Source organism: Rutidosis leptorrhynchoides, chromosome 1 (genome assembly GCF_046630445.1).
Source record: "Rutidosis leptorrhynchoides isolate AG116_Rl617_1_P2 chromosome 1, CSIRO_AGI_Rlap_v1, whole genome shotgun sequence".
Lineage (NCBI taxonomy): Eukaryota > Viridiplantae > Streptophyta > Magnoliopsida > Asterales > Asteraceae > Rutidosis > Rutidosis leptorrhynchoides.
This window is the reverse complement of record NC_092333.1, coordinates 448,272,043-448,289,183: the sequence shown is the minus strand read 5'-3', so window position 1 is coordinate 448,289,183 and position 17,141 is coordinate 448,272,043. Positions and strand designations below refer to the sequence as shown.

Sequence of the window (17,141 nt, the reverse complement as noted above, 5' to 3'; positions counted from 1 at the left end):
TTACGGGTTAGTGATGTTCGCCTCTCATCAAATTGAGAAAAAGAACATCGGTTTGCAACTTCTTAATGAAACATTCCCACAAGTGACAGATTCAGTAATTTGGGTAAGAGATAAGGTTTTTAACTTGTTACGGGGCTGTTGGATATTATGTAACCCCCGTCCTTTTGACGACATTACAACGTGCTGCCTTGCCAACGGTCACAACGGTTATTCCCCACTTGATCAAGGATGGGAAATAGTACTAGTGAAACCCGAATGCATGACTTGTTTCTGGTTTTAGGAATTACGTGTCTTTATTGCCTTCACTGAACAGTTGAGTTTCACTAGAATTGTCCTAACAGATGCCTGGTATTATGGTCATCGTGTGCCTTATTTCATGTTGTATGTAAAATAACGGTATTGTATGATTGTATGATATTGTATCGAAAGTTTAAGCGTGAAATGTTAATGAATTAAGTTTTTCATGATAGAATATTATTTCGATAGTAGTAGTTAATTTTTGCGCTAGCTATTAAGTATGAACTTTAACGGGTAGGTACTACCCGAACTAAAATTATAAAACGCTAATATGAAGAAAAGGCTTTTATAAATAAGTTCATATTATGCTACGAAATACTATTGACTACTCCTAATATTCTATATGATTAACTTAACTCTTTTGGCTATTTTTGAAGGAAATGGCACCGACTACTCGATAGAACTTGAATATGAGCGAAGAAGATTTTCGTGCATTCCTTGCTGTAAACATAGCCGCAGTACAGGATGCAATGCAAAACAACAACAATAACTCAGGGTCTAGCAGTAGAGTTAACTCCACAGGAAATCGTGTAGGATGCTCCTACAAGGCTTTCACTGCCTGTAACCCTCTGGAATTCAATGGGACCGAAGGACCAGTCGGACTAAAACGTTGGACCGAGAAGGTCGAATTTGTGTTTGCTATAAGCAAATGTGTTGAAGAAGACAAGGTAAAGTACGCCACGCATACCTTCACAGGTACTGTGTTAACTTGGTGGAACACCTATCTCGAACAGGTGGGACAACATGCTGCTTACGCACTATCATGGTCAGCATTCAAACACTTGATGAATGAGCAGTACATCAGTAAGCTCAAAACAGAGCTTAGAGAATTACGAACGCAAGATTTGATATTACCACATACGAACGACGATTTACAGAGTTGTGCCTATTGTGTCCAAGATTGTTCGAAGATAAAGAAGAGCAGATCGACGCGTTTGTAAAAGGGTTACCAGAAAGGATTCAGGAGGATGTGAGTTCAAGCGCGCCTACCTTAATACAAAAGGCAAGTCGAATGGCTCACAAACTCATGAACCAGATTGAAGCAAGAATTAAGGAACAGGCGGCCGAGGAGGCCAAAATGAAACAAGTCAAGAGAAAATGGGAAGAAAACAGTGACAAGAGTCACCAACACAACAACAGTAACTATCGTTTCAACAACCAACACAACAATCACAACTACAATCGCACCAATTTTCGCAACAACAAACGCAACAACAACCATCCCAACAACTACAACCACTACAACCACCGTCCCAACAATAATAACAATCGCAACAACAACCATTTCAATAATAACAATGGCAACAAAAACCAGAAAATTTCGTGCAAAAGGTGTGAAGGGTACCATCCGGCTACTTATTGTTCGGTAACATGTACCAAGAGTAATAGAATGGGGCATAGTGCGGCAAAGTGTGAAGTTTACGAATCAAGGAATAAAGGAATAGAAAATGCCAACATTACTTGTTTCGGATGCGAAAAGAAGGGCCACTACAAAACTATGTGCCCAAATCAAAAAAAAATAATAATGGTCAAGGACGAGGAAGAGTCTTCAACATTAATGCGATAGAAGCGCAAGAAGACTCGGAGCTTGTTACGGGTACGTTTCTTATTGACAATAAACTTGCTTATGTTTTATTTGATTCGGGTGCGAATAGAAGCTATATGAGTATAGATTTTTTTGCCAAATTAAGTTGTCCATTAAGGCCTTTGGATAATAAATTTTTACTCGAATTAACAAACGGTAAATTTATTACGGCGGATAAAATATGTCAGAACCGATAAATTAAATTAGTTGGCGAAACGTTTAAGATTAATTTGATACCAGTAGAGTTAGGGAGTTTCGATGTGATAATTGGCATGGATTGGTTGAAAAAGGAGAGAGCAGAGGTTGTATGTTACAAAAACGCGAGTCGCATTGTACGCGAAAAAGGAAAACCCTTAATGGTGTACGGAGAAAAGAGCAACGCGATGTTAAATCTTATTAGTAGTTTGAAGGCGCAAAAACTAATAAGAAAAGGTTGCTATGTCATTCTAGCACACATCGAGGAAGTCAAACCCGAAGAAAAGAACATCAGTGATATTTCCGTCACAAAAGAATTTCCCGATGTATTTCTGAAAGAATTACCGGAACTACCTCCACATCGATCCGTTGAATTTCAAATAGATCTTGTACCCGGAGCTGTACCAATAGCTCGTGCGCCATATAGATTCGTACCCAGCAAAATGAAAGAGTTACAAAGCCAATTACAAGAACTTTTGGAGCGTGATTTCATTCGACCAAGCACATCACCGTGGGGAGCTCCTGTTTTGTTTGTCAAAAAGAAAGATGGTACATTCAGGTTGTGTATCGACTACAGAGAGTTGAACAAACTTACCATCAAGAACCGTTATCCACTACCAAGAATCGATGACTTATTTGATCAACTACAAGGCTCGTCGGTTTATTCGAAGATCGATTTACGTTCCGGATATCATCAAATGCGGGTGAAGGAGGATGATATTCCGAAGACTGCTTTTAGAACACGTTACGGTCATTATGAGTTTATGGTTATGCCGTTTGGATTAACTAATGCACCAGCTGTGTTCATGGACCTCATGAACTGAGTGTGTGGACCATAGCTTAGCAAGTTTGTCATTGTCTTCATCGATGACATACTTATTTACTCTAAAAATGATCAAGAGCACGAAGAACATTTGAGAAAAGTGCTAGAATTGTTAAGAAAAGAAAAACTGTACGCCAAGTTTTCAAAGTGTGCATTTTGGTTGAAAGAAGTTCAATTCCTAGGTCACAAAGTGAGCAAAGAAGGTATTCAGGTTGATCCGGCAAAGATTAAAACCGTTGAGAAATGGCAAACCCCGAAAACTCTGACGCATATACGCCAATTTTTAGGATTGGCTGGTTACTACAGAAGATTCATCCAAGATTTTTCTAAAATAGCAAAACCCTTGACTACATTAACGCATAAAGGGAAGAAATTTGAATGGAAGGATGAGCAAGAGAAAGCGTTTCAGTTGTTAAAGAAGAAGTCAACTACAGCACCAATATTTTCATTGCCTGAAGGGAATGATGATTTTGTGATTTATTGTGACGCCTCAAAGCAAGGCCTTGGTTGTGTTTTAATGCAACGAAAGAAGGTAATTGCTTATGCATCTGGACAATTGAAGATTCATGAGCAGAATTATACGACTCATGATTTGGAATTGGGCGCTGTTGTTTTTGCATTAAAAATATGAAGGCAATATCTATATGGGGTCAAATGTACCATATATACTGACCACAAAAGTCTCCAACATATATTTGATCAAAAACAACTGAACATGAGGAAACGTAGGTGGATTGAGCTATTAAATGATTACGATTTTGAGATTCGTTACCACCCGGGGAAGGCAAATGTGGTAGCCGACGCCTTAAGTAGAAAGGACAGAGAACCTATTCGAGTATAAGCTATGAATATAATTATTCATACTAACCTTACTACTCGAATAAAAGAGGCGCAACAAGGAGTTTTGAAAGAAGGAAATTTGAAGAAGGAAATTTGAAGAAGGAAATACCCAAAGGATCCGAGAAACATCTTAATATTCGGGAAGACGAAACCCGGTATATGGCTGAAATAATTTGGGTACCAAAGTTTGGAGATGTGAGGGAGATGGTACTTAGGGAAGCACATAAAACCAGATATTCAATACATCCTGGAGCTAGAAAGATGTACCAAGATCTCAAGAAACACTTCTGGTGGCCGGATATGAAAGTTGATATTGCTACATACGTAGGAGAATGTTTGACTTGTTCTAAAGTCAAAGCTGAACATCAGAAACCATCAGGTCTACTTCAAAAACCTGAAATCCCAGAATGGAAATGGGAAAATATTACCATGGATTTAATTACAAAATTGCCAAAGACTGCAAGTGATTATGATACTATTTGGGTAATAGTCGATCGACTCGCCAAATCAGCACACTTTCTACCAATGAGAGAAGATGATAAAATGGAGAAGTTGGCATGACTATACTTGAAAGAAGTCGTCTCCAGGCATGGGATACTAGTCTCTATTATCTCTGATAGGGATGGCAGATTTGTTTCAAGGTTTTGGCAGACGTTACAACAAGCATTGGGGACTCGTCTAGACATGCTACGAGCATATGTTATTGATTTTGAAAACAGTTGGGATCTACATCTATCGTTAGCAGAATTTTCATATAACAACAGTTACCATTCGAGTATTGAGATGGCGCCGTTTGAAGCACTTTATGGTAGAAAGTGCAGGTCTCCGATTTGTTGGAGTGAAGTGGGAGATAGATAAATTACGGGTACGGAGATAATTCAAGAAACTACCGAGAAAATCATTCAAATTCAACAACGATTAAAAACCACCCAGAGTCGACAAAAAAACTACGCAGACAGTAAAAGAAAAGATATAGAATTTGAAATTGACGACATGGTCATGCTTAAAGTATCACCTTGGAAAGACGTTGTTCGTTTTGGAAAACGGGGAAAACTAAACCCGAGAAACATTGGACCATTCAAGATTATTGATCGTGTCGGACCGATAGCTTATCAACTTGAATTACCGCAACAAATAGCCGGCGTACATAATACCTTTCACGTCTCGAATCTGAAGAAATGCTTAGCTAAAGAAGATCTCACGATTCCTTTAGACGAGATTAAGATTAACGAAAAACTACAATTTGTTGAAGAACCCGTCGAAATAATGGATCGTGAGGTTAAAGGACATAAGTAAAACAAGATACCAATCGTTAAGGTTTGATGGAATGCTAGTAAGGGACCCGAGTTCACCTGGGAGCATGAAGATCAGATGAAGAAAAAATACCCACACTTATTTCCAGAAGAAACGCCAACATCTCCTACTGCCTGAAATTTCGGGACGAAATTTATTTAACGGGTAGGTACTGTAGTGACCCGAACTTTTCCATGATTATATATTATATGAAATTAATATTTACATGAATAAATATTTCCAACATGTTAAGCAATCAAACTTGTTAAGACGTGATTAATTGAAACGGATTTTGTGTTAACGTTTGACCACCCAGTTTGTCCGATGATTCACGAACGTTATAACTTGTATATGACATGATACTATATATATATATATATATATATATATATATATATATATATATATATATATATATATATATATACATATATATATATATATATATACATATATATATATATATACATATATATATACATATATATATATATATACATATATATATATATATATATATATATATATATATATATATATATGTATATATATATATATATATATGTTTAACATGATGAAATGATAATTAATTATCTCATTATGTATTTTAACAATGAACTTTATACATAAAACAAGACTACTAACTTAAGAAATTCAAAACGATATCTATACGTCACGATTATCGTTGTAATAACGTCTTAATATTTATATATCATATTAAGACATATTAGTACATCATGTTATCATGATAATGTAATAATATAACATCTCATTAAGTATAAAAACAATGGGATTTATTACATTTAACGAGATCGTTAACTTAAAGGTTTCGAAACAACACTTACGTGTAACGATTAACGATGACTTAACGACTCAGTTGAAATGTATATACATGTAATCTATTAAGATGTATTGATACACTTTTGAAAGACTTCATGACACATATTAAAGTACTTCAATTTAACAAAAATGCTTCCAATTGCATTCTCATTCATTTTCATCAACAATTCTACTCGTATGCACCCGTATTCGTACTCGTAAAATACACAGCTCCTAGATGTATATACTCTTGGTATATATACTTCAATGATCAGCTATTAGCAGCCCTCATTTAGTAAATAAACATGTGGAACCATCATTTGACAACTAGCATGAATTATTACACTAAAAATCAAACTACAACTTGCTTAAAAGGACACCATGGTTCACGAAATTGAGCACACACACATACACTTTCATTTTTCAATTTTCTTTCATCTATTTGATCTCTCTCTAGTTCTATGATGATGTTCTAAGTGTTCTTCATCATATTCATCAAAATCTACATCAATCTAGCTCATAAATCCAACCTTTGATCAACTTACAAAATAACTACTCAAGAACACTTCAAGAACACTTTCAAGTTTACTAGTTTACTTCCAAGCTTTCTAATCCATTCCAAGTAATCATCCAGTATCAAGAAACCTTTGTTATTTACAGTAGGTTATCTTTCTAATTCAAGGTAATATTCATATTCAAACTTTGATTCGATTTCTATAACTATAACTATTTTAATTCAAGTAGAAATCTTACTTGAACTTGTTTTTGTGTCATGATTTTACTTCAAGAACTTTCAAGACATCCACGATCCTTTGAAGCTCTAGATCATTTCTTATCATTTCCAGAAGTTTTACCTACTATACTTGAGGTAGTGATGATTTTCATAACATCATTCGATTCATATTTATAAAACTATCTTATTCGAAGAATATAACTCGTAATCACTAGAATATAGTTTAGTGAATTCTAAACTTGTTCGCAAACAAAGTTAATCCTTCTAATTTAACTTGTAAAATCAACTAAACACATGTTTTATATCTATATAATAAGCTAACTTAATGAAATAAAACTTGGAAACGCGAAAAACACCGTAAAACCGGACATATGCCGTCGTAGTAAAACCGGGGGCTGTTTTGGGTAGGAAAAATAAAAACTATCTTAATCTTTGAATTTGAAGTTTGTTTACTGGAAAAATGATATTTCATATGAACATATTACTATATCCAAAAATCATGTTTAAACACAAAGTTGAAGTATGTTTTCCAAAATGGTCATCAAGATGTCGTTCTTTCGACGAATGACTACCTCTTTCAAAAAAGACTTGTAACCTGTATTTCTGACTATAAACTTATACTTTTTATGTTTATTTTCATAAATTTCAGCTCATTATGAAACCATAGCAACTTGATTCACTCAAAACGGATTTATAACGAAGAAATTATGGGTAAAACAAAATTGGTTAGATTTACTAGTTTTAGCTACGAAAATTTTATAACAAATCTATACTAACCATAACTTAACTAACTTATATTGTATTATACATGTAATCTAACATATATTATGTAATCTTGATAGACCATAGATACGTATACAATGTTTTGACATGTCATATCGACGTCATCTATATATATTATTTGGAATAACCGTAAGTCACTCTATAAGCGGTAATGTTCGAGTTAGCATATAAAGGGTCGAGGTTGATTCTAAAATAATATATATACCTTGTATTGTGATCGAGTCTGAGATATGTATACAATGGGTCGTGGATTGATTCGAGATAATATATTTATTTATGTACTACAAACTGTGGACTACTAACGTTGGACTGCTAACTTAACAACTTAAAATGTTAACACGTAATAAAAATGTTGTGAATATATTTCGATCATATTTTGATATATATGTATATATTTGTCATATGTTCGTGAATCGACCCATGGCCAAGTCTAATTCTCGACGAATTGATAATCTGTGAAAGTGAGTTATAGTCCCACTTTTAAAATCTAATATTTTTGGGATGAGAATACATGCAGTTTTAAAAATATTTTACAAAATAGACACAAGTATGCGAAACTACATTCTATGGTTGAATTATTATTACCGAATATCACCCTTTTTAGTCTGGTAATCTAAGAATTAGGGAACAGACACCCTAATTGACGCGAATCCTAAAGATAGATCTTATCTATTGGGCCTAACAAACCCCATCCGGGTTACGGATGCTTTAGTACTTCGATTTTATCATGTCCGATGAGAGTCCCGGAATGATGGGGATATTCTAGATGCATTTTGTTAATGTCGGTTACCAGATGTTCACCATATGAATGATTTTTATCTCTATACAGTTTTGCGAAATGCCTGATATGAGATGGATGTTTATGAAAAATGAAATCTTGTGGTCTATTATTACGATTTGATAAATGTATAGGTTAAACCTATAACTCACCAACATTTTTTTGTTGACATTTTAAGCATGGTTTTTCTCAGGTGATTATTAAGAGCTTCCGCTGTTGCATGCTAATTAAGGAAAAGATTTGGAGTCAGCATGCTTGTATTATATTGTTTAAAAACTGCATTCGAAATTACCTTTTATTGTAACATATTAATGTAAACCATAATGTAATGGTCGTGTGTAAACGCTATATTTTAGATTATCATTATTTGATAATCTACGCTATATCCTTTAAACTTTTGTCGAGAAAATAAAGGTTATGGTTTATTTCAAAAACGAATGCAGTCTTTGAAAAACGTCTCATATAGAGGTCAAAACCTCGCAACAAAACCAATTAATATGAAACGTTTATAATCATTGTGAACGAGACATTTCATATTACACCGGGATGGTTGTCGGTTCGGACGAGCGGATGAATAAGATCAAGAATTTGAGATAGTATATAATCATGACGAGATACTCTGGAAATGAGAGAGAAAATGGTATTGCGAACAGGTTCGCCGGTGAGTGCTTCAGGTTCTTCGCCAATAGGGCAATGTGGTGGATGGAAGGGATCACCTTCTTCTTGTATCCAATGATTAAGTAGACTACGAACCCATCCCTAATTCATTCGGAATAAATGATGGCTAATTGGTTGATCCATTCTGGTCACACTGCTTTCGAAGCTCGAGTGAAACTCCATATCGGAATAGCTGTCAGAATCCGAGGAACTGGAACTGGTTGCAGGATCCATCTCGTACAGAGTAGGGAAATGATTTTTCGATATGAGGAAGATTATAAGACTTAGATTTGTTATTACATAAATTACATATGTATATATAATACCAAAATCCCATAAATCACAGAGGAATCTTTGAAATTTGTCAGGCAAAGTTTACAGTAACTGATACGTTAAGATATGAATTAGCAGATACGCTAAGATATAAATTTTTGTCTATACACTATTTATGCAATCAATGCAGTAAGATGTGTCTAGACTAAGAATGATAAGCAGGTAATTTCTGATAAGAAATGATAAGCAAAACTTTTGACATGCAGCTAAGGTCGAAGTCCAGACTTACTAATGCATCCGAACAACTATCAGTTAGACACACTAATGCAAGACCTGGTTCGCTAAGACCATGTCTCTGATACCACATGAGACAACCCGTCATAATCCATAAGGATGAATACAATAACATATGGTTACATTGCGAGGTTCTGACCTCTATATGATACATTTTACAAACATTGCATTCGTTTTTGAAAGACAAACTTTCATTACATTGAAAGTTGACAGGTATGCAAACCATTTCATAATATTCAACTATAAATGACCTAATCTGTCATTTACTTAATAATAATCTTTATTAAACTCAACAACTTGAATGCAACGTCTTTTGAAATATGCCATGAATGACTCCAGGTAATATCTTTAAAATGAGCAAATGCACAGCGGAAGATTTCTTTCATACCTGAGAATAAACATGCTTTAAAGTGTCAACCAAAAGGTTGGTGAGTTCATTAGTTTATCATAATCAATCATTTTCAATAATATAATAGACCACAAGATACTCAAATTTCGAAAACAATCTGTGCAGGTTTGCTCACTGCTGTAAAAATCATTCATACGAAATTAACACCTGGTAATCGACATTAACAAAATGCATCTAGAATATCCCCCGCATACAGGAATTTCGTAAACTGCATGCAAATAGCACACAAACAGGTCACTCTTTTAAAAATGACGGTTGTGTACACCTCACAAACAGGTCATTCCTTTTAAAGCTGGCGGTTGTATACTAAAATCGAAGTACTAAAGCAGTTCAAATTCTCTGACTGTGTCTTATCAAGGCCCATAGATCTATCTTTAGGATTCGCGTCAATTTGGGGGTCTGTTCCCAAATTCTTAGATTACCAGACTATAGAGGGGTGATATCCGGTGTATTCGTAACTCAATCATAGAATGTTTTTAAGTACCTGTGTCTATTTTGTCAAACATTTATAAAAGTACCGCATGTATTCTCAGTCCCAAAAATATATATTGCAAAAGCATTTAAAAAGGGAGTAATGAAACTCACTATACTGTATTTTGTAGTAAAAATACATATGACGGCATTGAACAAGTGTAGTGTTGGCCTCGGATTCACGAACTTATATTAAGTATATATATTTATATGTTGATCAAAATATGTCTAACAATTTAAGTCAAGTCGTAGTGTATCACAATCCTAATGCTCGAGACTGACATGCAAAGGTTAACAAAAGTCCAACTTGTCTCAAAATGATTTCCAAAATTTATACATACGTATAATGTAACTCAAATATAGTCGTTTTATATATTTAAATATATTTATCAAATTTTATTAGAGTAAATAATACAAATCATTTATTTATAAATAAATTTTATATTAAAATTTATGTATGATAAAAATATACTTTTATATATCTTAAGTAATAAAATTTATACAGTTCATTCAAAATCATAAGAATATAGTGTTATGTATTATTAATGTAATTATATTACGTGTGGTAAAAATATCTCTGTATTACATATTTATTTGATAAAATAATATTGATAATAATAATAATGAGTAAAAGTTGTATTATTTTGTAATAATAATTATTATCCTAATAATCATAATAATAATAATAATAATAATAATAATAATAATAATAATAATAATAATAATAATAATAATACTTATTTACTAATGATGATATTAAGTATAATAAAATGATAATTCTAATCCTGATAATTTTAATAATAACAATACTTTTTAATTTTAACTGTAATAATAACAATATTTTATAAAAATAATAATTCTATTTAAAATAATAATTTTTAATAATAATAATAATACTAAAATGATAATAATAATTATATTTTATAATAATAATGATAATTTTAATATAAATAATAATTTTAATATTATTGATACTTTTAATAATAATAATAAAAATAATAAAAACGATATTTTTATCTAAATCAATATCTTACAACATTTTAATTTCATCATGATACTTATACTCATTATTTCCTAATCAACTTGTTTAATAGCTTTTAGTCCTCTTTTATATCGCATTCATAATAATGATAATATTATTAATCATAATAATTAGATTATACTAATATTAGTTTTAATGATAATGATACTAATAATAATAAATATATAATAACAATATTAATGATAATACAAATAATAATATTAATGATAATGATAATATTAATAATAATATTAATGATAATAACAATTTTTAAAGATATTACATATATTAATAATGATAATGATAATAATATAAATAATAATTATAATAATAATAATGATGATAATAACGAAGATATTAATAATAATAATCATCATTTTAATAATAGTACAAAAATTAATGATAATTTAGTTGACTATATCTCTTATTCCGTTCATCGAAACCATACGCTTTCTAAATGAAAAGTTATCAATTTTTCGTCAGCTTACCAACGACATACATATCGTATACCTTATCTTAGTAGCATAGGTAACAAATTTGTAATTTATCATAAACTATTTAATGACAAAATTAAGCATACAAGCATGCATAATCATATATACTCAAGCACTAGTCAGGGTATGAATGTTCACGTATCAATATTGAGATTCAATATTGCAGGAAAGTACGTAGACGTAACGAAAATGATAAACACTAGATTGACCTCAGGAGCATACCCCCGAACATTATCCATAACCTCCATAGCTATAACCCATAATTTCCTTAGCTCTATCCCACTCGAAAAAACCAGTTTTGAAAACCCGTTTTAGATTACTTGAGCAGCACTCCGTCATAGTATTTTATGTATAATACTAATACAAATACTAATAATAACATTAAGATTAATAATAATAATAATATTAATATTAATAATAATAATAATTATAATTTATATGTATAGAGAGAGAGAGATGCGAGAGATACATGATGAAAACTAGAACCAGACTTCGTGCATTTTATAGAACATTTCACCCAACTACACCCCATGCGATCGCATGGGGTTTATATGTCTAAGCCATGCGATCGCATGGCATCTCTTTCCAGCTCACATTCGAGCAATCAAAGCTCCCGACACTCATTTTTATTATTTATTTATTTATATTTTTAATTTATATAATTATCTATATATTTTATTATATTTACGTGTCTAGTTAATTTGTAATTTTAGTTCTGATGACTCGTACATTGTCGCTCGACCAATGTCCCGTTTCCAGTTTCTCGAACTCATTTTCGTACGCTTAAAAAATTAGTACTTTACGTTTCGTGACTCGTACCTTTATAAATAATTAAGCTTACAACATCGATAAACTATATCACTCAAAATATAACTTGTACGTTTGAGTGTTATGGTCATTTGCTTCATTAAATCAACATCTCATTATTTACAAATATATATATATATATATATATATATATATATATATATATATATATATATATATATATATATATATATATATAAGTGTTATTTAAAATCGACACGTCTTATAATTAAATTAATATTATATTTTATCACATTGTAAAATATATATATTTTCATTTACAAATTCGTACTTATAATATGTAATTGAAATATTTAATTAATAATATAATATTTAGTTTTTCAAAGACTAATTAAATTTCGAAGTCTAATATCTATAATTTAAAATCATTTAAATAATAGAAAAAATATATTATATCACATAACGTTTACGTTCTAGAACTCAATTTGATATAATTCATTTATGCGCCATTGTTATTTTAATTTCTCAAACGTTCTAGTTAATATATCTAATCATCAATCAAATTAACAAACAAGTGTTACTATCGTTTTCTTAACTAATTTGAAATCATATATATATATATATACATAAATACGTTTTAAATACACGTTGCAAGTTATTTATATAACTAACAATCAATATTCCAACTCACATTATTTAAACAAAGACATTTTAAATAGTCAAGTTCTATCGAAAAACGTTTTCGTACATTAAATCAATTGATTATTATGAAATTTAGTCTTCCACTAACTTTTGTCTAATTCTCGTTATTTGACACTTTGTTCTTACATGTAGATCCCTTTACCAATTATTCCGAATTCTGTTAAAAAGAATAGATTTCTTAATTCTCAGTGGACCTCACAACAGAGACCCTTAATAATATCACAATGTATCTGATAATTCAATCATTTGATATTATCTTTTAATCTCGTCGATAATTATAATAAACTTATATTGAAACAAATACGTTCATGTAAAGTATATTACACATATAATACTTTGTTAACGTTTTCAATTAATATAACCATATATTATATATACATATCTATACACACATAAATGTTCGTGAATCATCGAGCACGGACAAAGGGTAATTGATTACATGAATGTAGTTCCAAAATTTTTGAGATTTAACTTTACAAACTTTGCTTATCGTGTCGGAAATATATAAACATTAAGTTTAAATTTGGTCAGAAATTTCCGGGTTGTCCCACTAACTACTTCAAAGCCTAATGCTGTGCAGGAAGCCATAGATATGGCTAATTTGCTACTTGATCAAGCTGCGAGTGAGAGTAAAGTTGTGGTGATCAATGAGAACCGTTCTGGTGACGGTAAGCGGAAGTGGAATCATGGTCATGATAAGAACTCCAACCAACAATCCCACAAGAGACAGGAGACTACAAAGGGTACTGCTGCTATCCCGAATACTAGATCAGGGTATCAGGGAAAGCATCCACTTTGTGCTAAGTGTAACCGACATCATCCGGGAACTTATAATAAGTTGATATGTGATAAGTGTAAGAGGTATGGACACTTGGGTCAAAACGTGTAAGTTGGCAGGGACACGCTAACCCTGTGTGCCGTAGCACCCACCAATCCCACCCCGAAAGAGACCAGTACCGGCAAAGTACCTCCTCCCAGTACCCACAGTGACGGCAAGGCGATTTTTACCCCAGCTAGCTAGACCCCCGAAAACACTTCACAAATTTCCTCCCGGAGGGAGAAATAATTCCATGCGGGGCGCCCAGACTGAGAATCAAACTTGCGCCTTTCTTGGGTCAAAGCTTCCCCCACTGTGGGCCCAGGGATCAAAGGCATCGGGTACCACTGAGCTATAAGCTCGTTGGTGAGGTATGGATACTTGGTGAAGGACTGTAAGATCGAAACAAATACCCGTTATGGATGTGGTAAGACTGGTCATTATAGAAGGGATTGCCCTAATGCGGACAAGACTACCGAGTCTGCTAAAGGTAGAGCGTTCAACATCAATTCAAGCGAAGCTTATGATGATCCGAAGTTAGTCAAAGGTATGTTCTTATTCGACAATCATCATGATTATGTACTTTTTTATTCTGGTACTAATAGGAGTTTTGTTTCTAAGGATTTTTGCCATAATATTAAGAATCTTGTATCATCGTTAGAAAACTTGTACTCTATAAAACTAGGGAACGGTAATCTAATGAAAGCTGACCAAATCTATCGCGGGTGTACTTTAAACATAGCTGGGAAATCTTTTAGTATTGATGTGATACTGATAAGACTGGGAAGTTTTGACCTTGTGGTCAGAATTGACTGGTTATTCGATAATAAAGCCAATGTCGTCTGCTACCCGAAAGCTATTTGAATTCCTATCGTTGATAGTGAGCCTTTGATGGTGTACGGATAGCGAAGAAATGTATCATTGCATTTCATTAACTATGTGAAAGCACATAAACACATTAGAAATGGTTGTCTTGCAATGTTGGTTCACATGAGTAAAACTGAACCTGAAGTCAAGAAACTCATAGATGTACCGATTGTCAGAGATTTTCCTGATGTTTTTCTGGAAGAATTACCTGGTCTTCCACTGCATAGAGACGTTGAATTTCAGATTGACTTAATGCCTGGAGCGGCACCCGTAGCCTGCGCACCGTATAAACTTGTACCTTTTGAATTGCAAGAGTTATCTAGTCAGTTTCAAGAGCTTTTGGACAAGGGATTCATTCGACCGAGTTCTTCACCATAGGGAGCTCTGGTTCTTCTCATTAAGAAGAAGGATGGATCCATGAGACTTTCTATTGATTACAGAGAACTGAATAAGCTGACTATCAAGAATAGATATCCACTACCGAGAACCGATGATCTATTTGATCAGCTCCAAGGATCTGGATGTTACTCTAAGATTGACCTGAGATCAGGTAATCACCAGATGAAAGTAAAAGAGACTGATATACCGAAGACAGCATTCAGAACACGCTACTGACATCATGAATTTACAGTAATGTCGTTTGGTTTGACGAACGCACTAGCAGTGTTCATGGATCTCATGAACCGTGTGTGTAAGCCATACCTAGACAAGTTTGTTATTGTGTTCATTGATGATATTCTGGTATATTCAAGGAACGAGAAAGAGCATGAACAACACCTCCGTTTGATACTAGAGATGCTCAGGAAAGAGCAGCTGTATGCGAAGTTTTCATAGTGTGACTTTTGGTTACAAAAGGTTCAATTTTTGGGTCATATTGTAGGTATCAATGTAATTCAAGTTGATCCTGCGAAGATAGAAACGGTCAAGAAATGGGAGACTCCTAAGTCACCAATGCAGATTCGGAAATTCTTAGGTCTCGCCGGTTATTATACGAGATCATTGAGGAATTTTCTACTATTTCCTGACCGTTGACCACATTTACTCATAAGGGTAATAAGTATGAGTAGACTGAGCAACATGAGTCTGCATTTCAGTTGTTGAAACAGAAATTGGCTACTGCTCCGATTTTGTCTTTACCCGAGGGAAATGAAGATTTCGTGATTTATTGTGATGCTTCACGACAAGGATTTGGTTGCATGTTGATGCAACGGAAGAAAGTGATTGCCTACGAATCACGTCAGTTGAATATTCATGAACAGAACTATACGACACACGATTTAGAACTTGGTGGTGTGGTTTTTACACTTAAGATGTGGAGCCACTACTTGTATGGTACTAAGTATACAATCTTCACCGATCACAAGAGCCTGCAGCATATCTTCGATTAGAAACAACTCAACATGAGACAGAGACGTTGGGTGGAACTGCTAAACGACTACGACTGTGAAATTAGATACTATCCTAGCAAGGCTAATGTTGTAGAAGATGCCTTGAGTAGAAAAGAGAAAGCTAAACCTCTCAGAGTTAGAGCGCTGAACATGACCGTCCGTACGAACCTTACTTCTCAAATTCGCGATGCACAACTCGAGGCTTTAACGCAAGAGAATATTGTTTCTGAATCTCTCAAGGGCCTAGATAAACAGTTTGTCATTAGAGATGATGGAACTCACTACTTTGCTAATAGAATATGGGTACCGAAATTTAGCGGACTAAGGGAACTCGTACTAGATGAGGCACACAAGTCAATATACTCTATTTATCCTGGATCCAACAAAATGTATCAAGATCTTAAGGCACTATACTGGTGGCCCAATCTGAAGGCCGATATCGCTACCTACTTTGGTAAATGCTTGATATGTGCTAAGGTCAAGGCTGAACATCAGAGACCGTCAGGACTGCTAACACAAGCAGAGATTCCCCAGTGGAAATGGTAATGCATTGCTGATATTGCTCCAATTATATACATTTTGAATCGCAATATCGGTTCTCAATTTCATGGTTTTGAGGGTTTTTGATAATCTTTTGTGCTCATATATCGTAAAATGTTTATTAGTATAATGTGTGGAGTGATTTGGAGTTATAAATAAAAATATAAATTGTCACCATTCGATTTAGTGATGAGGTGCATCAACGTTTTGATGAGACGCATCACAATTATGATGAGGCGCATCAGAAGTTTTAAAATGAATCAACCTATAAATGGTTTGATGCGGAACGATGTT

At 33.4% G+C, this 17,141-nt stretch overlaps 1 protein-coding gene across 1 annotated transcript; it reads left to right on the top strand.

The window, feature by feature from the left end:
- Positions 1 to 16,457: 16,457 nt before the first annotated feature.
- On the top strand, positions 16,458 to 16,853 carry LOC139903199 (uncharacterized). Its single transcript, XM_071885802.1, has one exon. It carries the CDS (start codon positions 16,458 to 16,460, stop codon positions 16,851 to 16,853), a length of 396 nt encoding a protein of 131 aa, XP_071741903.1.
- Positions 16,854 to 17,141: the final 288 nt, after the last annotated feature.